The sequence below is a fragment of the Amblyomma maculatum genome, chromosome 1, assembly GCF_055883805.1.
Source record: "Amblyomma maculatum isolate TAMU_Amacu chromosome 1, ASM5588380v1, whole genome shotgun sequence".
In the NCBI taxonomy this organism is placed as follows: Eukaryota; Metazoa; Arthropoda; class Arachnida; order Ixodida; family Ixodidae; genus Amblyomma; species Amblyomma maculatum.
The window spans coordinates 425854924-425879199 of NC_139344.1; the positions used below are offsets into that span (position 1 = coordinate 425854924).

The following is a 24276-nucleotide window of genomic DNA, read 5'->3' on the forward strand; positions in this document are numbered from 1 at the left end:
GAAAGTGGAACGGATTTGAAGGAGGCACCACTGCGCCGTTGTCGCTTGCGCCGGCAGCGCAGGTTTTTCAAAATCTGTGCTACCCGCGCCCGACGCACCGATGCTGCTTTGTGGGGCTTCGCACGCGACGACAGCGGCGTTTGAAACCGTCTGAAAGCACGTGCTCCACCTTGCACAGGTTTCGTGGATCGCACGGGTTTCGCGTATCCACGTGAGATTATACATGATCGAAACTGTGCAAATATACCAGCTTGGAAGCTGCTATTCGACAATGCTTAAAGCGCTCGCGTCATATAACCCAGGCTGTATGTATTATTTTTCAAGAAAGACAAGAATCGAGCCGCAGCTATTTTCAATGTGTCAGCGCACAGCAACTGCAAGCGCGCGCGAACGTTTACGCGGAATGCGGAGAGTCGATATGCCGCTTTTCCGTTGAGCGTGCCTGCGAAACAGGGCGTCGCCAGCGGTGACGCGCTGCATAGCTTCGACGAGCGTCGCTTACCTGAAGAAAAATGCCCGCGAAATAGCCATGTTGTGGATATGCAGCAAATTGGTCCGGTTCGGAAAGACCGGATCGATGTTGAGCCTCTGGATGTTTGGCACATGAGTGACGGTTTCGTTGGGCAGGAAGAGCTCGTTTACGTCGACCACCCTGCAGTTCTCACCCGTCACTTTGTCGATGCGCGTCCGGATGTCGTCGAAGTTGTCCCGCACGTGCCAGTTGAACTGAGCGAGCACGCAGACACACAGGCAGGCCAACACAAAATTCACGACCGCGGCACAGACGAAAGCCATGGCTTTGATATCCGCGGGACGTCGTGCTTTGCCTTCCCAGGCGATCACGAAGCGCTCGCGTACGTAGCCATGGGTCTGGGCGCGGACATGTTGGCTGAGAGCATTGGAGGAGGGTTCGTAAGCAAGTTCCTCGCTCCTCTCCTTCTCTTCCCGTTATGTGCGTGCCTTTCTACGCTCTCCCTCTTGCAAAGGTAGAGGGCGCGGCCGCGGCCAGGTGAGGTCAGGTAGACAGCTCATCCCGATGTAAACAGGCATACGGAATTATTTCGATGCATGTCCTTGTATTGCACCCGAGTGGTTGGTCAGCCGCCTTCTCGATGTTCGTGGCCATAAAGCACTCGAAGGCACGATTTCAGCGCGAATACTCCGCGTATCTAATTTATGTGACGCGAATTTACCGACCGAGCATCCCGCTTCAACGATAGCGATCGACGTTGATCGCTATCCGTGAAACACGTCAACCTGATATTCGTTTTCCCTGCCTGCGCTACAGCATAAAAGCAATAGGCTCTTATATGCTCTTTGATCTTTTGCTCAAAAAAAAAAAAAAGAAAGAAAGAATGATCTGCTACAGCTACAGCAATTTTCTGGCTCGTTCAAAAAGAAACCGAAACATCTGTACAGCGAAACCACTCATATAACGAAGCGAAATGAAATGTTCGAAACGAGGCCTCGCATACTGCATGCACTTTTAAACTTTCTGGTTTAAACAAATGTTTTTGGTGTTGCATGCAAGGAAGCTCAGAAGTAGTACAGGCCCACAAGCAATATAAAATTTAGAAAAAAGTCTTTCAAACGTTCTATTTTTCCCGCTACAAGCCACAGGCCAAACGATTTCCACCTGGCAACGGCGGCACACGATCCGCGATGGCGGCCGGCAGCGCGTCGTCGGCTGCGGCCGAAGATGTTACCTTACTAAATCCTGACCTCATGTCGGCTTCAACCATCGTCAAGATACTCAAAGAGGTGAAAGTTCTGATTCTTATTAATGAACCCAATTCCGTTAAAATTTACTCTTTACTACCTGCCGCATGCAGTTACCAACTGATGTGTCCGGCGTTGCGCGGGACGAATTGTGTAGTACCGCTACGTGTGTGATCGCGGCCTGCCGTTTTATTTGTCGAGGATATGGTGGTCGTTTTTTCATCCGGCCCGATCAGAGTATCCTTCTGTGCTGTGCCATTCAAAACTCTGATCGTAGCTAACCACTGGCCGCCTGTTCATCGCACGTGTGTCCGCCGCTGCGAACTGAGTTGGCCTCCCGATCACTGGAGCTTGATCACATACCCCTTGAACCCTTCGTACCGCTGTGTAGGTCCAAGGTTAATTTTTCCGCAAATAATGGCTGGGAAGCACCTGCAGACACTTTGTGATTCCATTGTACTTCGTAGCGCCGAGGTTCACGCAAATGAAAGGCTACGTATCTCCGATCCCTAGAACGGTGGAAGCCGATGGGCCGACCACGCAGTAACAGCAACACTCGTACGAACTTGGCTACCTTCTCTAAGCATTCGAGCAGTGTGGTACGAGCTAAAGACTGGGAAATCTAACTGCACAGTTTGCGTTTTGAAGTCAATGCATGCGCCTGCTGGAAATAAACGTAGGTAGTAAAGAATATCCCATTCCTGGGGCATTTGAGGTATTGATAATAAATAAACAAACAAACAAATAAATAAATAAATAAATAAAGCTAAGCTGCAGCGAGGCGCACCATTCCTCGAAGCCAGTTGTTCCGTAGAAGTCCTTTCAAGTGCATTTGAGAGGTCTTTGTATGTTTGCGTAGTTGCGACGTATCACTGGTATTCTTCGTACAGGTGCTTAATGACTTAAACAAAGGCCGAAAAAAGGAAAATGGCCATATAAAAAAAAATGTAAATGAGTGCTTACGAAAGAGGTGATAGGCGAATAGTTTCTTTTTCTTATTTTGTGCATTGTTGTTAAAGACAGGTGATAGTCTGTGCCCATCATGTCTTCTTTGTACACAAATCCTGCACTACTTTGCCTGTCAATTCATGTTTGTCCATTTTGCATGCTTATGAAATGAGCAACACACATGCCCCTGTTCTTAAGGTAACAAAGTGAGTGCATGCCTAAATTCCACATAGTATTTGGTGCATGGGCTCAAAAAGGGGAAGGATAGGCGCAAAAACGAAATAGATGTTCAGAACGGTTGTCCAGATTGGTCTTTGGTTTGCTATCCGGCACTGATGAGAGTGCAACAGGGGCAGAAAAAAAATAATGAAGAAAGGGTAGAAGTGTGTACAAGCATGTGAAGATAACCACAACACATGATGAAAGACATTTGTGCTGGCTGGCCACCTTATGAATCCATGAATTGGACAGTGGGCACAAATAATGTTGGGGATGGCACAGAGATTGGCTGGTAGCCGAGAAGTACCTGCATTGTGAGGTGTAGGGAGTCTAACGCTTCGAGCAGTTCTTGGCGGTTTGGTAAACAATGTAGTTTTTGACCTCTGTGACGGCATCACAGGCAGAACTCTCGACTCTTCCTATGTGCAAAGAATAACATCCTTTATCTACAGTGTAAGAGACAGGGATCATGGCGAAGAAGATTTACACAGTGCTGACTGGCAGCTAAACTTTTATTGCCCAGGGCAGCCGATGTGCATCCACACTGGGGATCAACATGCTAGAACCACTTGTCTCATCTGCAGTATGCCCTAGTACCACTGGACTTAAGAGGGGATGCGGGGCTAAAATCACAATTTTCACCAAAAAAACCTGTTTTTAATTTTTGTTGTTTTGGATTGTACATGTATAAAGAAACTTGTCATTAAGTTTGGTTCTCATCCGTCTAGTAGAAAGATGAAAATTAATTTTTTTTTGCGAGATGGGGGTGCATTCACCACCAATGCACTTATGAGCGCTGATTTCAGGATGCAGCCGCATAGCGGGCTAGAAACTGAACGCAAAGTGTATCCCCAAGTTAGAATACATATTTTTCATGTCCTTTGGCCAAAAAGGACCAGCTATTGGGAGTACAGCAGACAGCTAAAAAGAAAAACAGGAAAAGGCAAATTTTGGGTCATGACAACAGCGGATTGGCTGGTAAACTGAAATAGAAGCTTGGATTGACTAAAATGCACACATAACCTTCAAACGCTGTTTTCGCACCACTGGGAGCCTGACTAACCTAAGTGCTCGACAAGCTGGAGATAGAATAGTTGTGTTTGGTTTGTGGTGTTTAACGTCCTAAAGCGACTCAGGCTATGAGAGACATTGTAGTGGAGGACTCCGAAAATTTCGACCACCTGGGGTTCTTTATTTAATGTGCACTGACGTCGCACAGCACACGGGCACCTTGCCTTTCGCCTCCATCGAAAAGCGGCCGCCGAGGCCGGGATTCGATTCCGCATCCTTGGGAACAGTAGTCGAGATAGCATGAATATGGAGCCTAGATGAAGGGGCACACCCAACAAGCAACCAAAGAAGCATTTCACAAGCGCAGAAAAGGGTGCTGGACAACTGTAAAGCTGGAAAAGAAAAGGGACAACTCGAAGCAGTTGCCACAGAGCAGTGTCGTGTTGAAAAGGACAGGTCATTTTATGCACCGGACCACTTTGATTGATTAATTTAGGCCCTAAATTTCAATAGCATGTTCCGAAACCTTTCAACGCGCTTTTCTCAGCTTGCATTTTTGCCAGATCTCAACAACTACCATTTCCAAACTCTTCTGTCAAAGGCTGCTTTCAAGGCGGTTTCTGGACTAAAATTTTGTTTGGCACAAGATAAAGTACTTTTTGGATTTCTAATTATTTTATAAGGAAAATAAACTATCAGATATATGGCATATAATGACAGAAGCAGCAGTGAAGTTCTCTTTTGAAGTGTGCACAGTTTTCCACAAATGTCACAAACAATCCACAGTTGGCCTTATCCCGCTCGATTAACCCCCTAGAAGATATCTAAGCGCAAATGATTAGTACATCTTCATGATTTTCGAAATTATAGTTTTCTAAAGCTGGCACATTTAATTACTCATTATTATATCTTCAACTTTTTTTCTATTTGTGCTAAGGTGATGAAACTTAGAATATGTTCTAAGGGGAGGAAGATAAGCAATCCCTGGAAACGTTATCGAAATTGGTGCAAAAGTTCAAAAATTGGCCCTCTAGCCCTGCATCGTCCCTTAAACATGTGCAGTCATGCCCTTCCAAAAACATCTACCTTTATTTTTTATTTTTTTTGTTACAACTACGGTTATCCTGGAGCCTGGTTATCCTGCCATGTTCCTCACTGTCCTGTGCTATCTTTTTGCATAATATAAAGCCTTTCCAACAGACAAGAGAACAGGCACAGTAACTTTCCTGAGTTTTTGGCATGGCACATTTTGCAGAGACTAGCAGTTTCTCAGGTGGCAAAAATACAACTTCAGCACCCACCTATTTTTTTGTTCCTTTTTAGGTAATGTTGATTATGCAGAAAATTACAAAGAATGTGAGTGGGGGATTGAAGGCCCCACCTCCCTCGATCATGAAGAACCATGTCTCCTTGTCCCCTTTTTCTTTTGCAAGTACTGTAACGTTTAGAAAATGCCTGCTGAATATAGGATCTTCCCTCCCCCCTTTGGCTCGAACCTTCGACCTCCCAAGGCTGACAGCAAACACAAGCCTGGAGAGCATGTTGTGATAGATTGGAGTTCAGACATGTTAACATAGCAGATAACAGCATCTTTGGGAATAACAGGCTGCATGATGACCATGTGAGTGCACAATTTTGTTGTTGTTGCCGTCAGAGTGAAAATTCCTTGAAGTAGCATGATTTCACGGGCCAAAGTTCTCTGATGCGTATCATGATAGGTATGTACTTATATACACATAGTACATGTAATTCATATTTTGCTGGTCACTAGTGTGGTATATATACCCCTGCAGACAAAAGTAAACGAAGCACGCCTCTTCCTTCTATTATTTTTCACGCATTGCATAACTGAAACTAGCAATTGTGGTATGTGTGATCCGGTACTAGACGCCAGTGCCTTTTCACTAGGACAAATATTGTTGTCTTATCTCCAGTGTAGAAGGCGTGATTTTAATTTGAACAAAAAAACATGCTCCGCTTACTTATGTCCGCACCTGTACCAGCTGCTCTGCTAGGAAAAAACTTGAGTTGTCATTCGGTGCTGTGTTGTGTTTCTTGTGCTCTTATTTTGATCACTTGTAATATAGCTGTGGCATGCCAGAACTAACTCACCTAACGACTCGTGCAATGATGGGGGAACAAATTAGCTTTTTCTGGTGTTGCGAGTGTTGTACCTCCTACCATGTAAATGAGCATGGTAGCAGTTTCCCTTCACATGGGACTTATGATGCATCATCAGTGAAGGCTCAGGAAGCGTAGTTCCTGCGTGGTGGTTTCAGACTTGGTCTGTGGTGTCGAACATATGGACAGGCAATGCGATACGTGCACACCAAATGAGCCTGTCGGTTAAATCTCATTGGTGCAAAAGAAAAAAGAAGTAACAGAGTAAATTAAAGAAATCACCTACTAAGTCAAAGTGCAAACTGATATACAAAAAATAACTCCCCTACACAGGTGCACAGGTGTGTGTGTGCATTTGGTAGACAGAAATGTTCCCTGCACCACTGTTTAATAAAGGCAGGAACCAGTCTACATTCGACTATGCTACTTTCAGTGACCACTAAGCTGTTCTGTTCAGGCTGGGCAGAGCAGCCTTTATGGTGTGCATTAGCTGACGCTTTTGTATGTAATTACCTTCACTTATGCACACTTTGCTTTTCCCCAGTCTTTCTTTTCTCCTCAACATCCATATATTAATTGGTTCACAGGAAGCCGTCTACTAGCCCCGCGGCTATCGGTCCAAATATTCTTTATGTATTTCGTTTCCTACAAATAAAGATCACTTTGATTGATTGATTGATTGATTGAAGGGAAAGACGCAGTATCTATCACACTTGTTTCTGTGGACACCTAAACTGTGCTGTAAGGGAAGGGAGGAAGGTGGGAGTGAAAGTGGAAGAGAGAGAGGAGCCGTAGTGGAGGGCTACGGAGTAATTTCGACTACCTGGGGATCTTTAACATGCGCTGACATCGCACAGCACACGGATGCCTCTTCGTTTCGCCTCCATCGAAACGCAGCTACCGCGGTCGGATTCGTACCCGGGTACTCCGGCACAGTAGTCGGGCATCTTACCACTGCACCACCCGGTGGGGCAATCCTCCTCAACAGCTAGGTTTTCTTTTTTGGTGCTGTTTACCTGTGCCAGTGGGGGAGGCAGGCTTGGGGTTCATTTCATAGTGCACATCGAAATCCTTTGGACCAGTAGTACACACTACACTGGCCAGTGAAAGTGGAAAGAGAGAGAGAGGAGCCGTAGTGGAGGGCTACGGAGTAATTTCGACCACCTGGGGATCTTTAACGTGTGCTGACATCGCACAGCACACGGATGCCTCTTCGTTTCGCCTCCATCAAAACGCAGCTGCCGCGGTCGGATTCGAACCCGGGTACTCCGGCACAGTAGTCAGACGTCTTACCACTGCACCACCCGGCTGGGCAATCCTCAACAGCTAGGCTTTCTTTCTTGGTGCTGTTTATCTGTGCCAGTGGGGGAGGTAGGCTTAGGGTTCATTTCACAGTGCACATAGGAATCCTTTGGACCAGTAGTACACACTACACTGGCTACTAGAGTTAAGCAAACTCAACATCTTTCACCTCTCTGACAGGTAGTGGCTTTGATTACGAGCATTTTCTTCCAACTGTGATGAGTTAGCATAAACATTGGCTTTGATCCCAGCAAAGCCTGCATGATTGCCGAGAATAAGCATGAGAATAAACTTGGCAGAATTTATGGGGACGGATTTGGTAGATGCTATTTGTGATTACCGCATTCGTGCTGAGCATAATCTCAAGAAATAATATGCAATTGTAGGATATGACAAAAAGCATAGGTTTTTCAAATCATGTCGTTCTGGATTATTATTATTAGTAGTATTTTTCAAATGGCCTTCTCTACAATCTTTGTCCAGCCTTATTTGTTCTAAAATTATGCTGCGTACTTGGTATTCACTCGTAAGCGGTACCTTGACTCATTTTCTATGGTTAGTCTCTGAAGCTTTCGTACAGTTCTTGTTTATATTCCCCGCAAAAACTCTTGGCCTGAATTAACCTCAATCTTGAAACCATTTTTCGAAAACCAGATATGGCAAGTTTAGTCATCTGTACTTTCAGTGGGCAGGACTACGTCTGGGATATAAACTCTCCCTTATTATTTTTATTTTTTTTACAACTTGGGACAGGGTGTTGAAATAGCAAAATTTAGTTTCTTTTTTGACGAACATTCTTGTTCGTATTTTTGAGGCTGCATGGATTGTTGAAGTAAACATTGTAGTATATACTGAACGTAACATAGTAGTACATAGAACATTGAGCTAGCACTTTTGCAGCGTACCTTTTAGACCGTGCATTTTGATCACTTGATCCGTTCAGTTTCTTATTGTTTCTGAAGAAGTTATGCTTGGTTCTTGCAAATGAGTCTTGAAACAAACAAAAAATAAAGCCACAGTCAAGCTACTCATGCTGAGAACGCTTGGATTCCTTTGCAGGTGCCTTTTTGTAACAATGGACGGTTCAGTAATGCTGCATAAAACGATTGCGTATGTGTTCTTGTGCATTCTCGACAATGCAGAAATACATGAATACATTGAAGTGATGTGAGTAAATACACATTCGCAAAAGCCTCATGCAATTTTTTATGACCAGTCTGGGTTTGGCTGCATGAGTAGAGCTGCCTTTGGGGCCTGCAGGATGTGCAGTTTGTCTTTTTAATGTCTCCATCATGAAATATGACTCAACCACAATTGAGTTGTTTTTTTTTTTTTGCATATGTTGCCAAAATACCTATAATTTCTACAGCCCCATATAAAACCTTCTCTTCACCTGGAAGATTTTTTTTTCTTTCTCATAATGTTCATGTGTGTGTAATGCCCGCTTTGTGAGGGCCCTTGTGGAGAACATCAAAATAAATAAAACCATTCTGATTGTGCAGTTTGACTGCTGGATTTAAAAGGAAATAGTTTTCATAAACCACTATTTCCTTTAGCTGCTGACACACAGACATTTTGCCCTACGGTTTGGCGCATGATAGCCTTTACAGCTAATGCACCATGAAAAACATTTATTAAGAGGCTGCATTGGTGAATGTTGTCTATGGCGGCAGGCCCCGCATAAATATTGTTACAGAATTCCTTTCCTGACTTTTTGATTTTGATACACATCAAAACATAAGCTGCAGGGGGCGTCATTTGTAACCGTGATGTAGGAAGCAATAACATTAATGAACAGTAGTAGGCTTTCATTTGCCCTTGTTCATCCAGGGTCCTTGAAAACACATGCCCACGATACACTTTTGCTCAATAATGATTTTTCAGTAATTTGCAACCTTAAGAGAGCTGACATTTTGTGTGCAGTATGGCTTATGGATTGTATTTAATACCTAGTAAGATATACTGTCCCAGCTTTTCTTTTTTTTTCTGTTTTTTTTTTTTTTTTTTTTTTTTTTTTTTTTTTTTTTTTTTTTGCTGTGTGAGAGGCTCGGTGAGATTCCTTTAACTGGGCTACTCTCTAGGCTGTTTATCTAATTACATTGTCTCTTTTATTTGTAGTCATTTTTTGTCACTCATACTTGGCGAAAGTGAGCACATTCTGCAGTGCCTGCAACTGCAAAAATTTGTGTGGTCTTGTTGCTGATTTGTGCAGCGGTATGTGAAGCACCCGCGACTTGAGGAACTGGACAAGGCGGCCCTCGTGCAGCTGTATGAGAAGACAGTGCTGCCCTTGCCCCAACGCGAGTACCGGGACACCCGAACAGGGCGCGCCCTGGCGGCCCTAAGGGAGCGTGCTGACAGTCGCCGCAAGCGGAAGGCCTCCACAGATGCTTCCACAGATACACCATCTGCCAAACAGCAACGGTCAGTGGTTATCGTTATGCCCTGATTTGCTTGTATTGCTTGTTCTCTAGAACTGAGACTTGTGGAACTACCAATCAGTGTTACTGGTTGGTGCACGAAGCGCATTATCAGCAGGGAAACCCGGTTTTTATGGCCCTAGCTGTAGTAGTATATCCTAAACTGGTAGGTATCACATCATTTACACACACGTGCAAAGCAGACTTAGGTTATCTTTAGTCCTCCCCCACAGCTGACGGAATCCCCCAGCCTAGCAATGCAACAACACCCACTAGACAATACTCCAAGTTACGCCATGTTATGGTCGAGTTCTGCAATTGCTGTAACTTGCCTGCCACACTCACCGGTAACATTGGAGAGACGCAGGGTTCACCAGCCAGCTTGAACTAATATTTGCAGTGTCTTGGTTGAAGGGCAATTTCTTTATAGGCAGTACCGTGATGTGCATTTGCATCTTAGCGACTTAAATCTTTCCTTCCTCAACCATCAGCTTGTGTACACTGAAGCAGTACATCAAGTTTGTATAATGCGGTAACTTTTGTTTTGTTTTAAGTTTGACAACAATACTTACCTGGTTCGGTCACACATGATTCAAGCCCATAATTGTCTATGCCAAGATTGAGGTGCCAAAAGCTAGAAATGCTGGGCTTCCGATGAAGAGAGACACCATGTGTTGTCGGCAGAGATGAAGATGATTATGGTGCTGCATCATGCGTGACTGAAATGGGAAAGCATAGTAGTCAAAACTTACAACGAGATGAAAGCTAGTGTAGTACTATACACACTCTCTGTGCAGTTTCACCACTAATGAGCCAGCATTTGAAGCAGGAAAATTTCTTAAAGTAGCGGTGATAACATTGCACTTCACAGCATGAGTGCCATTAAGCAGATATGCTGGCGTGTATCTCCGTGTGATGACCTTGTGAAGCTTTTGACTTGTACAGGGGGCCTTGCAGCGAACCGAGCACAAGCCGAGCGCGAGAACCTCCTCCCAACAAGAGTCCAGACGGAAAATCTGCTTCAGCAGAGACAGGGAGGCGGTTGCAGGAACGTCCCCAAGCAAGTGGCGAGAATGGACGGAAGGAGAGCACCACCAAAAACGAGCGCACATCATCGGCTGATGCAGCACATCGTTCCAAGTACGGCAAAATATGTGTGGTGCAAGGAAATTAAAGTATTAGGGAAAAAAAAAAAGAAAGCAGTGCGAAGTAAGTGTAAATGCCGCTGATGTGAAGCATAAAATGGATAGCATGCCTTAAAAGCCAGCAAAGTTGCGCAAAATTGTCACAAGTTTCATGGAGTGCAGCAGAATGGAAAAGTGTCCATGAAAATGCGTCAAGCGAAGAAATACATATTGTCCTAAAAGTACATTCTGCTTGTGCAGCTCTTCGCTTCAAAACATCTAAGCATATTTTTTTTTATCGTCATTAAGCCAACTGCTCTAAATAGGATTTCTTAACATTTCTGTAATTCTAATAGTTTTGGCTTTTTCTTTTTTTTTTCTCAAGCCAAAGCCTAACAGACCAGAGTAACAGATGCTTATTGATCTATTGTGGATCTGTGGCAAAATTTATATTCCTCACACTGTCTGTGCCCCATGTCATGTCTTCTGTAGATTTTAAGACTTTGTGAACATCACAGGTGTCACGTTGCTTTCATGAAGGAGGCGAAATGTTAGCTACGTTTACTGACACTGCTGTTAAGGTATGCTGCAGATTAAACAAAAAAAGGAAAACAAATTTGCTCCTGGCAGAAAAGGAATCCGTAACAATATCATTGCACCCAATATGAGTGGCAATGTGCCTGAATTAGTTGGCCGAGGTTTCATTCTTACAGTAAATCGGTGCATCTTCAAGCAACGCACTCAGCCTGGGCAGACATTCAGTGTATAGAATTAATCACACTTTCTAGAGTGCTCAGGCAGTGTAGTTCGAAGCAAATGAAGCAAATTCCTGTTGCAGCTGCTTCCTTTTTTAAGCAAGGCATTTCTGCCTGTATGGCTATAGCTCATGTTTTGCTACGCTTAAGTGCAGGCATCGTCGTTGGAATTCAGTACTTACTTTTCCACTGCCGCTTTATTTGAACATCTCAGCTACGCTTCAGCGCTCTATACAAGGCTGTGTGTTGTACCTCGACGTGCCTAAAAAGACTTTCGCATCCAAGAAACCTGTTTTTTTCCTCGGAGCTTCAATGTTGAAAGCTGTCAAACAATTTAGAAATTTGACTTAACCTATTAATGTGGACAATATGCCATGTCTTAGGAGAAAACTAATGTGGGGACTGTGTTCTGCTGCGTACGAAAAGAGGTATTATTACAGCTCTGTAGTTTGTGCTTCAATGCTAGAAAAAGCTGTTGCTGACAGTCCCCTGACCAAGCTGCCGTAGGGTGAGGAAATACTGGCTGTTACCCTGGAGCAAAAGGTTTGATTTGGTTTATGGGGTTTAACTTGCCAAATCAACTCGGGCTATGAGAGACACCGTAGTGGAGTGCTCCAAAAATTTCAAACACCTGGGGTTCTTCAATGGGCTCTGTCATCGCAAACTATACAGGCACCTTGCTTTTTGTCTTCATTGAAAAGCGGACGCATGGCCGGGATTTGACCCCGCATCCTTGGGCGCAGAATTTGAGTGCCCTGACCAGTGCACCACAGCGGTGGGTTGTTTTTTATATCAAAAGGTTTTAAGGGGGATGTGGGGCTAAAAGGTCAGCTTTTGAACTGTTGCATCAATTTCGATAAAGGTTTAATGTATGGCTTGTATGGCTTGTCTTCCTCCTATTAGAATATATTCTAAGTTTCATCACTTTAGCACAAATAGAAAAATTTATAGCTATCATAATAAGCACTTAAGTGTGTCAGCTTAGGAAAACTCCCACCATTGGTGCGTTGTTTTTCCTTCCACTTTGAATTTAATATTCTTTCTCTCTAAAATCATCATAAGGCTAATTCTTGTCAATACCAACAACAAATCATAAAAAAAAAAGCCCTAACGTTTGCCTTTTGGTTGTTGGCTCCTTTAAATAGCTTAGGAAAACTGTCACTTCCAAATTCATGAAGGCACGCTAACTGTTTCTGCTTACTTAACTTCTAGGTAGATCATTATGCAGCATAAGGCCAATTGAGGGCTCTTTATGACAATTTTGTAAAAGTCAGACCACGTCTTTTCTGTTTTCAGTATGTGTCTCATATTTCTTCTTAGGTAACAGTTTGGAAGACAGAAAGTACCTTATCTTCTTCCCAACGAAACCTTTGTCTAGAAGCCACCTTGAAAGCAGCCTTTGGTGAAAGAGTTAGGAAATGGTAATTTTCCTAATGGTGGTGCTCTTACAAAAAGTCAAAACTGAGAAAATTTCAGATCATGCTACTCAAATTTAAGGCCTAAATTAATAAATGAAAGTGGCTTGGTGCTTATGTTAGGCCGTCCTTTTCAACACTACTCTGCTTGGTGGTGATTGCCTCGAGTTGCGTCCTTTTTTTTAGCATTACACCTATCCAGTGCTCTCGTATGCGCTCGTGAAATTCTTTCCTTGGTTGGTTGCTGGGTGTGCCTTTTCGTCTGGCTCCACATTTTATCACCAGCTTGTCAAACATTTTGGTTAGCCGCGTTCCCAGTGGTGTGGAAACAGCGTTCGAAGTTTATATACTGTGTTTTAGTCAGTCCAAGCTCCTATTTCAGATTACCAGCCCATCCGCTGCTGCCACGACCTGTAATTTGCCTTTTCTTTCTGTTTGCCTTTTTATTTGTCTGCTGTACTCTCGGCGGCAGGTCTTTGGTTAGAAAGCATGAAAGACAAGCATTTTAGCTTGGGGATACACTCCTTGTTTCATTTCTTACCCGCTATGTGGCTGCGTTTTGAAATCAACAGAGTGCACCTCATCTAGCAAAAAAGATTAATTAAAATTTTTTATGTTGCACAGATTAAATATATACATGCATGATCCAAAACAAAAATTTAAAAACGCGTTTTTTGATGAAAATTGGAATTTTAGTCCCACTTTCCCCCTTAACATCAAAAGGTTGAAGGCCAGGCCTTAAGGGAAATGTGGGTCCGGGAACCACAGGCCTGCCCATGAAGTGATGTAACTCACGCATACAAGAAAATGTGGTGTTTATTTCGCAACGTAAAAAAGATTCGAGCACTTACAGCTTGCATAAAGAGCAAAAGCAAGCCTAGCTATGCAGGCAGCAGTCAGAAAGGCATAGGAAGGGCACACTTGCCCGAGCACACACTCACATCGCACTTGCACGACGTATCTCCAGTCCGTCGAAAAGGAAAAAGCCCTCTTGCGCTGTTTATCCAGTGTTTTTATAACCCGCCCCACGCCCCCTTGTTTCCACTCATGACCATCGATTGCACGGGGCCAAGCATTTTCTTAATAAGCTGTCGCTGTGTTTATCGCACATGTGCCCTCGGCTGGCTACACAACCTACGAGGTTCTCACTGTCTGTGGTGGTCATGGCAACCACCGTGCCAGTGTCCTCTTTGTGCAGCACAACGTGGGAAAAACAAAAACAATATCAGTGCACAGTCTTGTACGGTGTTGTGCAGTAGAACCATGCTCTATGGATGCAAAAGTGGCAACATTGAGCCAGGGTCTTGTAGTCGCATTGAAAGCAGAATGCACTTGTGTGCTGTGCTATGTCAGTGCACACTGAAGAACCTCAGGGGGTCTAAACTTATCTGGAGTCCTCCACTATGGCATCCCAGTAGCCCACGGATGTCCTTCGAACAGTAAACCTCACAATTTGTGACTTTGAATTTTGCAGTGAGTCTCAGACCTGCTGCATAATAGGCCTTAGTCACACCTTGTCGTGTAGAATGGAACCATACTTCTTTCTGTCCTTTCATTATCTTACGACTGTTTTTGCAGACTTCAAATTGTGTATCGCATATCTTTGTTGTAGAGCCATTTTGTACCTGTTGACATCATCTTGTACTAGGTTTGGCTGCTGAGTTTGAGGCAGGGTTCAGTTGAAAGCAAGTCAGCTAGGTGTCATTCAATATTTGTGTGGTCCCAGCACAATCTACAGGTTAAAAAAATGTTTCTAGCCGCAGAACCGGGTTCCACCTGCGTGTGCCGTGCTGCATCAAAAAGTTACAAAACAGGTTACATGAAGTTACAGGTTTCAATGGGCTTCAGTCTCTGCTCATTTTTGCAACTCCTTTCTTGTTTAAAGGTGTGACAGTTTAGTGTGAGGTGCAAGTTTGTATTGGAGCTCCAAATAAAAGCAGTATGTTTGCCTTCTGCCCTACCTCCCTTTCTATGCTTATCCTAGGATGATTCGTGCAGTGCCACAATTCTTAAATTTAAAAATCCAGTGCGAGTGTGTGTGGAAAGAGGGGGGGGGAGTCGGCTTACATTCAGTAAAGGTGGGACAAATTAGATATTAGAGATGCTACACGTGGTGGCAATTTTATGTTTTGCACTATGACTCTTCTCGTAGCATACAATCATGTATAATGATTCGCCAAACTTGTGACCGCCCCGCTGAGGTGGTGTAGTGGTTAGGGCACTCGACTACTGTGCCCAAGAATGTGGGATTGAATCCAGACCACAGCGGTCACTTTTCGATGCAGGCAAATAGCAAGGCACCCATGTGCTGTGCGATGTCAGTGCACATCAAGAATCTCAGAGGGTCGAAATTTCTGGAGCCCTCCACTGCGGAATCTGTTATAGCTTGAGTCGCTTTGGGACATTAAACTCCACAAACCAAACCAAACTTGTGAATTCATAGCCTGTGGAATGAGAAGATATCGCTTTAGCCACGCTGTGCATTTTTCCCTTTGTTTGCTTTTTCTAGCGCAGGGCAGTATTATTGTTTTCTTAAGGCTATCATGAGCACATGCTTGATATGCTGGACTTGCTCATGAACAATCTCTAGGTTGATTTCGGGGCATCGTAAAAAGCACTAGGGTAGCCTTATTGTTCGCCGGGAAGTTTGTCTGGTGGAGTAATGGATTGCAATGCTGCGAACTGAAGATGGTCCCAAACTTTGCTTAACTGTCATTATTTCAGCTCTTGCAGCGACTGCATGATGAGAACGTGGAGGTGACAGTGCAGTGGCTGGTGACAGTGCATTGGCTTATGGGGGTCAATTCGTGGCAGAATGATTGATTTCCTCTGATATAAATCAATGCATTGTGACGCTAGGAGCAGCAACGCATTTCCTGTGGCATCTTGGGTATCCTTTGTATTGACTTCGGTGTGCAAGGTTTATCATTTTATCTGCCTGCCCCTCACTTGTGCATTTTGTGTCCCAGCCACAGCATGCCAGCTGCAGCAACGAAAGACCGTAGGCAGGCACAACCCAGTACATCTTCCTCCAGGCAGGATAACAATGCCAGCACTTCTGCAGATGATAGTGACAATTGGGGTTCCTGGGACGACGAGCCAAAGTCCAAAACAGACAAGGTGAGCATCCTACAGACTGCAAAACAAATCTCTCATTGTGGGTCATGGAAAAAAACAATCGGCCATAATTAATTCTAAAACCGTAGCTAGTGAGGCTAGTTTAGAGGGTATGAAATGGGATATCATAGGACTTAGTGAGGTGAGGAGAGTAGAAAGCTTTTATGAAGATGTAGAATCAGCAATGGGGAAAGTAAAAACGCATTATATACTGCACTGATTCACGACTTCAATGCCAAGGTAGGTAGAAAGTAAGCTGGAGACCACGCAACGGGCAGCTATGGCATTGAATTAAGAAAAAGCAGGGGGGGAGTTACTAGTTGAATTTGCAAACAATGTAGCTTACGAATCATGAATACCTTTTCAATAAACGGAAGAACCAAAAAAAAAAAAAAAAAGTGGACATAGAAAAGCCCTATCAGGGAGACTAAGAATGAAATTGATTTCATACTGTGTTCTTACCCCGGCGTTATGCAGGATGTAGATGTAATCAGAAAGCTGCAATGTAGTGACCACAGGATGGCATGGTCTCGAATTAATCTGGATTTGAAGAGGGAGTGGAACAGATTAGTGAGGAAGAAGTCCATCAACGAATTACCGGTAAGGGGAAAGGTAGGAGAATTCAGGCACTCGCTGTAGAATAGATACTCAGTGCTAACTGGGGAAGCCGACCTTAGCCTAGAAGCAATGAACAATAATTTCAGAGATATCATTACTAAGTGCGTGGTAGAAGTAGGCGGTAGAATTGCTAGGGAGGATACCGGTAAACTGCCTAAGGAGATGAAAGATTTAATTACGGAATGCTAAAGTATGAAAGCCTCCAATCCTACAGACCGGATAGAATCGGCAGAGATATCAAGCCTAATCAATAGGCGCAAGGTGGCTGACATAAGGAAGTATATCATGGGGAAAATTGAGCATGCTCTAAAGAACCGTTGTAGCCTGAAAGCGGTAAAGAAGAAATTAGGCATAGGCAAAAATCGATGTACGCACTGAGGGACAAGGCAGGCATTGTCATTACTAACATGGACAAAATAATCAAAGTAGCCGAGGAGTTCTATATGGACCTCTACAGTCGTAGCCATTGTAGTTAGGACAAGATTGAAATTAGCTGTAATGAAGAGCAATCAGGCATGCCGCCAGTAACAAAGGACGACTTTAGGAATTAGGAAAGCCTTAGAGAAGCTATGAAAAGGAGGAAAACAGCTAGGGAGGATCAGGTAACTACTGATTTGTTGAAGGACGGAGGGGATATCGTGCTAGAAAAACTGGTCATCCTGTATATGCAATGCCTGATGACATCGGAGGTACCGGAATCATAGAACGCTAACATTGTCTTAATTCATAAGAAAGAGGGCGCTAAAGACTTGAAAATTTACAGATCAATCAGCTTACTATCAGTTATGTACAAGGTATTTACCAGGGTAATCGGTAATATGATAAGAACAACCTTAGACTTTAATCAATCAAAGGATCAAGCAGGATTTCGGAAAGGGTTCTACCATCGATCATATCCACACTATAAACTAGGTGATAGAAAAGCGCTTGGAATATAACCAGCCCCTATACATAGCATTCATTGATTACGAGAAAGCATTGGACTCTGTTGAAACCTCGGCGGTCATGCAGGAATTGCAATGATCAGGGTGTAGGTGAGCCATATGTGAAAGTACTGAAACCTATAGTTAATGGCTGCACAGCAACCACAGTTCTGCATAAAGAAAGTGATGAAATTCCAGTTAAGAAAGGTGTTAGGCAAAGAGACACTTTTTACAGCTTGCTTAGAGAGCGCATTCGAAGGCATGGAATGGGAGCAGTTAGGTATCAGAGTCGCTGGAGAATATCTCAGTGATTTGCAATTTGCTGATGACGTTGCCTTGTTAAGTAACTCAGGGGAACAACAACAACTAATGATAAATGACCTAGACAGGAGAAGCAGAAAGGTAGGCCTAAAAATTAAAATGCAGAAGTCTAAGGTAATGCTGAACAGCCTGGGAAAGGAACAGCAATTTCAAATAGGTAGCGAAGCTTTGGAAGTGATAGGCGGATGTGTCTACTTACGACAGGTAGTGACCGTAGATCCGGACCACGAAAGGGAAATAACTAGGAGAATGAGATTGGGATGGAGCGCATTTGGAAGATACTCAGACATTATGACTAGCAGCTTACCAGTATCACTCAAGAGGAAAGGGCATAACAGTTGCATCCTACTGATACTACTGACCTATGGGGCTGAAACATGGAGGTTAACAAAAAGGGTTCTACTTAATTTGAGGACAACGCAGAGGACTATAGAACGGAAAATGGTAAGTGCAACGTTGAGCTAGGAAGCATACAGAGTGGGTCAGAGAAATAACTGAAGTTACTGACGTTTTAGTCGAAATTAAGAAGAAATGGACATAGGTAGGACATGTAGTTCGATGAGAGGATAACCGATGGTGTCTAAGAGTAATCAGTCAGATTCGGATACAGCTAGCACAGCACCGGGTTACTAATTGGAGGAAAATGGGAGAGGCCTTCGCTCTGCAGTTGGTATAGTCCGGCTGATAATCATGATGATGACGTCTGGGGCAGTAGGTCATGATTGTAGCATGGCTTTTATGAGGCTACTCAAGCGTATGAGAATGCGTTTATTTTCTTTTAACAAGCAGCCAGCGTAGTTTGAATCCTGCTCGCTGCCATAAAGTATTTAATTTATTATGTGTTTTATTTAGTATGTGCTGGTCACATGGTATGTTGTATCTAGTTTTAACAGCCTGGATGAATTGATTGCCAAAGAGAGTTGATCGGACACAGGGAGGCTCTGGAGGCTGGTCGCCTGATTGCCTTTTTTCTTCATTCTCGTTGCCACAGACAAGCACCACAAATCGGAGCCATGGCGAAGGTGATGGGCCCCCGAGGAAAAAGCACCGTGTCCCGATAACATGGCCCTGACAACCCACCAAGAAAAGGCCAGGCAAGTTGCCACGAGCCATGGCTACACATCGCAGTAACACCGTCAACAAACGTGATTGGACGAGGAGCGCTGCTTTCATACTCGTTGTTCGCCTCATCGTTGCCTTGCACGAGGTCGCCAGCGGTCACCCGTCGTGCAGGCGTAATAATGCCTCACCAGGAATACATCACTCGAGAGCAAAGGTTAGCGCGGGCTGCTAATAAAAATTACTGCGCATCCAGAAGCTGCGAGTGTCACTCACTCCCGTTAGACTGCATACTCCCTGTGGTAAGCTCCCGTTCCTTTCAGTGTACAGCTCTTAGGGTCCCTGGAGTGTACATTACATCCTTGTCATCGGCATAGTCGTTGGCATATCGTGTCACCAACCACAGTTAGCGGGGAGCAGAATGGAAGGACGAAAATCCCTGCCTTCCATTTAAAGAGTGGAGAAGAGGATGAAGCAGCAGGTGGGTTAACGGCTTGTACTATGTGGCATAAGCAACCAGAATGGGGCTGTCATGGGAAGGTCCCAGAGGATTGCTACCGTGGAAGTGAGAGGTCATTACAAAGGTTAAAGATTGCTCAGTGTGAGGTTGGTACTGTGAGAAGAAGCCAAAGGGTGACTACTGTGAAAGCGGAAGGTTAAGGCGACAGTGCAGGAAGGAATGCACACCACAAAAGGGCAAGAATGAAAGGCGGAGGAGGGAGATGCGGCTGGAAAGTGAGGGAGGAGGTCAGCAAAAGAAAAGGGAAAGGGAAAAGGTTGAAAGTGGAAGAGGAGCAGGGCTTAAAGTTACGGGGGCTGTTGGTGGTTCTGAGACCCCCCTGCTCGCGAATCCTTGCACACTGACAAATGGCCAACGCACATGATAACACAAAGCTAACTAGCATGTTGCTATGACTTAACTGCATTTCTGCACAACTTCATTGAAATTGCAAGGAAGTGTGGCATTCAAGTACAGTAAGCAATGAGGTTCTGTTTCTGGTTTGCAGGATTTTCACATGGGGACATGCTAATGCGATCCTGAATACAGCGTTAAACTCTCCTCACATTATTGCTTCAGGTCAACTTATTCCAAATCATAATTGTGCGAGATAACGAATAGTCATGTGGCATAGATTGCACTCAAAACTCACACCCAGGAGTCTTATTTGCTGCTACATTTTGTCAAATACACAGCATGGAAAAGATGCTACCTTTTGGCGTTCAAAACAGAAAGCAGTTTGATTAGGCTTACAGGGAGAGACATCTTGCGCCCACTGAGCAGACACATCTGTGAAAGTTGTGTGCAGTGCTATTTCAGGTCTGACCACAGCCGTCGGCCAATAGTTTTTCTTCAACCTCTTGAATACCACAGCAAAATTTATGGCCAAGTGCAATCAGTATGGAATCCAAGCAAGATAGTAAAGTCCAAGCAGCAGTAGTTTCTAAACAATTGCCTGTGATAATAAGTAAGGCCTTTTAAATTCCACTGAGAGCATGTATTCTGGATAACAGAGTATATAGCATACTATACTCCATTTCATACATCGCGTGCAACGCTGCCAAAGCTAGAGTTCTTGTTAGTGCTCTCCGCATCCACGATGAAAAATAGTGCCTGCTCTTGACGAGAGGAAATAATAGTTGCTTTGTCTGCAAGCTTAATACATCTTACATTTGCCATCAACTTCATAAAAAGCACCTTTTTTGCAGAGAAAGGATCAGATTCGATGAATTTGTATTTTTATCTGTCATTTTCGTTCGTGTCGCGTTTTCGCTGCCCCACAACCCTGCCAGCTGTGCCCTCTGCACTGCACATCATTTTTTGAGAAAATGCCGTCCAACGCAGTGACCTTGACTGCCTCTTCGGAGCTGATTTTTTCTATAAGATCCGTAATGCAAAGTTGTCCAGGCACGCGAAGCAAGTTATTGCAGACGTGTATGCTCGGAATAGAGCCCGTTTCTGCAGAAACCACTCAGCCACAAAACTAACGCGTACTGATACGCCCTTTTTCTTACTTGTGGACTACTTGCATAGCTTTCGCTGCGTTGCACCTGTTGTATGAAACAGAGTAGTAATGAATATTTGAGGTGTGCAAACCACAACAGCCCGTTTCTTGCTTCATAATTCTGGAATGGAAGCTGACTAGATGAGAAGCAGCAGCTAATAAAAGGTACATTAAGAATTCACTTCTCACAGGTTCTCTGAATATCTCTGTTTAGTGTTCACAGAAATGTTTGAGCTCATTTGCATACTACTGCAGCATCTGCTTAATGATGCAGCTCACATGCCGAGCTGAGCCATCATACGAGTTCAACATGGAGCGTGCTGTGATGTGAAGGCTATGCCATTTTATGCATTGATGGTATACTTTCTGGTCTAGGGGCAAATGTAGTTTTTTTTCCATAAAACATCAACTATGCCGTTTTTGTTATTTTGAAAAGCAGGAAGGCCACTTTGCTCAAGTTGTGAACAGTAGTGCTCGATGACACTGCACTTGAAGAGCCATGCATTTTTTCGCCAGTTTACTGTGAGAAGAAAGTGGAACTTTACTGATGGTTCTGCAAGTTCAACAGCTCATCCTTGCCACATGTTCTTCTTTGGATGGCTGGGCAGTTCAGGCTGATTTCCTACCATACCAAAATTGAAGTTTAAGCTGCATATGCGAGGCTGGAAGCTGTTTTGTTTTTATTTGTTTATTTATTTGATCATACTGCAGACCCAGTGAAGGGTCTGCAATATGATCACTTGAAAGTTTCTATACTTGAAACTGTGTACAAAAATTTTCTCGTAAGCAACAAAGATCCCTGCAATGTTCTGACTGAATTTAAACATCTAAGTCCCCGAGATTGGACTTAGATTGGAATTGGAACTCCCATCTCCAAGAGATGGGAGTTCCAATTCACCTCATCTGTCTCCCCAGGAACCTGTATGAAGGGCAAGAGGCCACAGTCAGAACTGGGCATGGTCTTACTGTTTGGTTTCCGATTCAGAAAGGAGTGAGGCAAGGCTGCATATTGTCGCCCTGTCTATTTAACCTATATGCAGAGTGCATCATGAGGAAGGCCGGTCTGGACGAGTCTTCAGCTGGAGTGAAGATTGCTGGAAAACGTATCAACAACCTTAGATATGCGGATGATACCACTTAATGGCAGAAAGTGAAGTGGAACTAAAGAGACTTCTGATGCGCGTACAAGAAGAGAATGACAAGTTTGGGCTTAAACTGAACATTAAAAAGACAAAGATCATGGCGTCTTGCCCTATCAAGTCCTGGAGCATCAAGGGACAAGAAGTGGAAGCTGTGACAGATTTTCTCTTCTTGGGCTCGAAGATTACCTCGGAAGGAGACTGCAGCCATGAAATTAGGAGACGCCTGCTTCTGGGAAAGAGAGCAATGGTTAGCCTTGACCGCCTAGTAAAGAGCAGAGACATTAGTCTGCCAACCAAGATCCGTATAACTCGTGCTATGGTCTTTCCAGTTGTGATGTATGGATGCGAGAGTTGGACTGTGAAGAAGGCTGACCGCCGAAGAATTGACGCATTTGAATTGTGGTGCTGGCGGAGACTCTTGAGAGTTCCTTGGACGGCCAGAAGATCAAATCAGTCGATATTGTCGACCATAAACACTGACTGCTCATTGGAGGGTCAAATTTTAAAGTTAAAGCTCAGCTACTTTGGTCATCTGATGAGAAGAGAGGAGTCGCTGGAGAAAGATTTGATGTTGGGAAAGGTTGAGGGTTGCCGGAGAAGGGGTAGGCAGCGAACGCGATGGTTAGATGGCATCCTCGAGGCACTGCAGATGAAGTTATGTGATGTTAGGAAGATAGTGAGAGACCGGAAAGCGTGGCGTGACATGGTCCATAGGGTCATGAAGAGTCGGACACGACTGAACGCCTGAATTGAACTGAAGTCCCCGAGGCAAAAACTCTTTGACGTTCACTTACCAACCTTTCTGCAGGGGAGAAATGATGACGTATTTGTGATGCATAGTTAAACTGAAGATGCGATGAGCCAAACCAGGAAGTTCGTTAAATTGAGATTTTTTTTGCTCCTTCAAATCTGACATTGTAGCACGGAGACAATCAAAGGCTACTGCGGTGCACATTTGCCACTGGCACTTGCTTGCATCTATGAAAAGTCCATGAGAAGGGCCAGAATTGCATTTGCATGAAAAAGAACCAATCTGAGTGTTCTGGAGAGAACTGTGGGTTTATTTTGTGATGAAAAAGCACGTACTCTTCACCTGTTCACAATTCACCGCCAGTGGGTATAAGGACTTCTCGTAAGTGCTTTCATTGTGTCCTCAGTTCCTTCATGGCCGCCAAGAGATTGACGGCATCCATCAGTTTCAATGCGTCCTTGGTTTCGTCATGAGCCCGAGGAGATTGATGCCATCCATCACCTGTATTACAGTGGGTTACAGGTGCTTCGAAATCTTCTACATCATTTATTTGTTTAGACTGCTTGGTGCACCGGAAACAAGCTTGATGATGCCTTCATCATCTTGACCTCTGTTGTGCCCTCACCTGCATCGACCTGAACACAAAAAAACTTCAAGCCTGCTGTCACCTCATCGTTGTTCCCAGAAATTGGATGCAGAACCGACAAAAATGCCCGTCTTTGTCTCCTGTTCCAGCTCCAAGTTGAGGAGCCGCATGCCTGTCACACTGCACTTGTAGCACACCGAACACTGTCCACTGGGGCTGCATGGTGGAGGTTGCATTGGAGGAAATGTCATGCATCATGCAGTTGTCCAGCAGAAAGCACACAGTCCTTTTCTGGCAGCACATATCGTTGAATTCTTTCAGCCACATTGAAAAGACAACGTGGGTAATCTGGTCTTTTGTGTCCGAGGTATACTGCACAGAAAGTGCTAGATACATGTGAGAAAAATTAGAAAAAAATCGCTTTTTTTGTTCATTACAAGAAAAACCTTCTTAGATCAAGCTCAGTTCAAGTTCAAGGGTTGATTAAGGGGAACATTCAACTTACGGGTACCTGCCGGGAATGAAAATTTGTTAAAACCGGAAACTATGTAAAATTGGGTTTCATTACATGAGTTTTAGCAGTATCTGCATTAGGTGTAGAATGCATGGGTACATTACTTGCCGACACCCTAGGAATGAAAATCACATGCTCTGCACTTACACATTCTTCTTGCATCATGTTTCTAGTACATATGCTAAACTTGGTAAATGGCATTTTAAAC

At 44.1% G+C, this 24276-nt stretch overlaps 2 protein-coding genes across 2 annotated transcripts in view; one reads left to right on the plus strand and one right to left on the minus strand.

Moving 5' to 3' along the window:
- Nucleotides 1-971, minus strand: part of LOC146209290 (uncharacterized) — a 58395-nt gene extending 57424 nt beyond the window's left edge. The window contains exon 1 of the mRNA XM_084599056.1: nucleotides 503-971. Within this exon, the coding sequence (XP_084455182.1) occupies nucleotides 503-795 (293 nt within the window). The 5' untranslated portion in view covers nucleotides 796-971. The remainder of the gene's footprint in view (nucleotides 1-502) is intronic.
- Nucleotides 972-1488: 517 nt separating this feature from the next.
- LOC146209291 (uncharacterized) lies at nucleotides 1489-19330 on the plus strand. The gene is made up of 5 exons (XM_084599068.1): nucleotides 1489-1761; nucleotides 9533-9744; nucleotides 10686-10880; nucleotides 16004-16154; nucleotides 19005-19330. The coding sequence occupies exons 1-5, from the start codon at nucleotides 1663-1665 to the stop codon at nucleotides 19083-19085; spliced, it is 738 nt and encodes a 245-aa protein (XP_084455194.1). The 5' UTR covers nucleotides 1489-1662; the 3' UTR covers nucleotides 19086-19330.
- The last annotated feature ends 4946 nt before the right edge of the window (nucleotides 19331-24276 follow it).

Excerpts from the sequence above, each read along its gene's own strand:
- LOC146209291 (XM_084599068.1), top strand. The coding sequence starts at position 1,663 with ATGGCGGCCGGCAGCGCGTCGTCGGCTGCGGCCGAAGATGTTACCTTA. Across the intron at positions 9,745-10,685 it reads CCATCTGCCAAACAGCAACG|GGGGCCTTGCAGCGAACCGA; the intron begins GTCAGTGGTTAT and ends TGACTTGTACAG. Across the intron at positions 16,155-19,004 it reads CAAAGTCCAAAACAGACAAG|ACAAGCACCACAAATCGGAG; the intron begins GTGAGCATCCTA and ends TCGTTGCCACAG.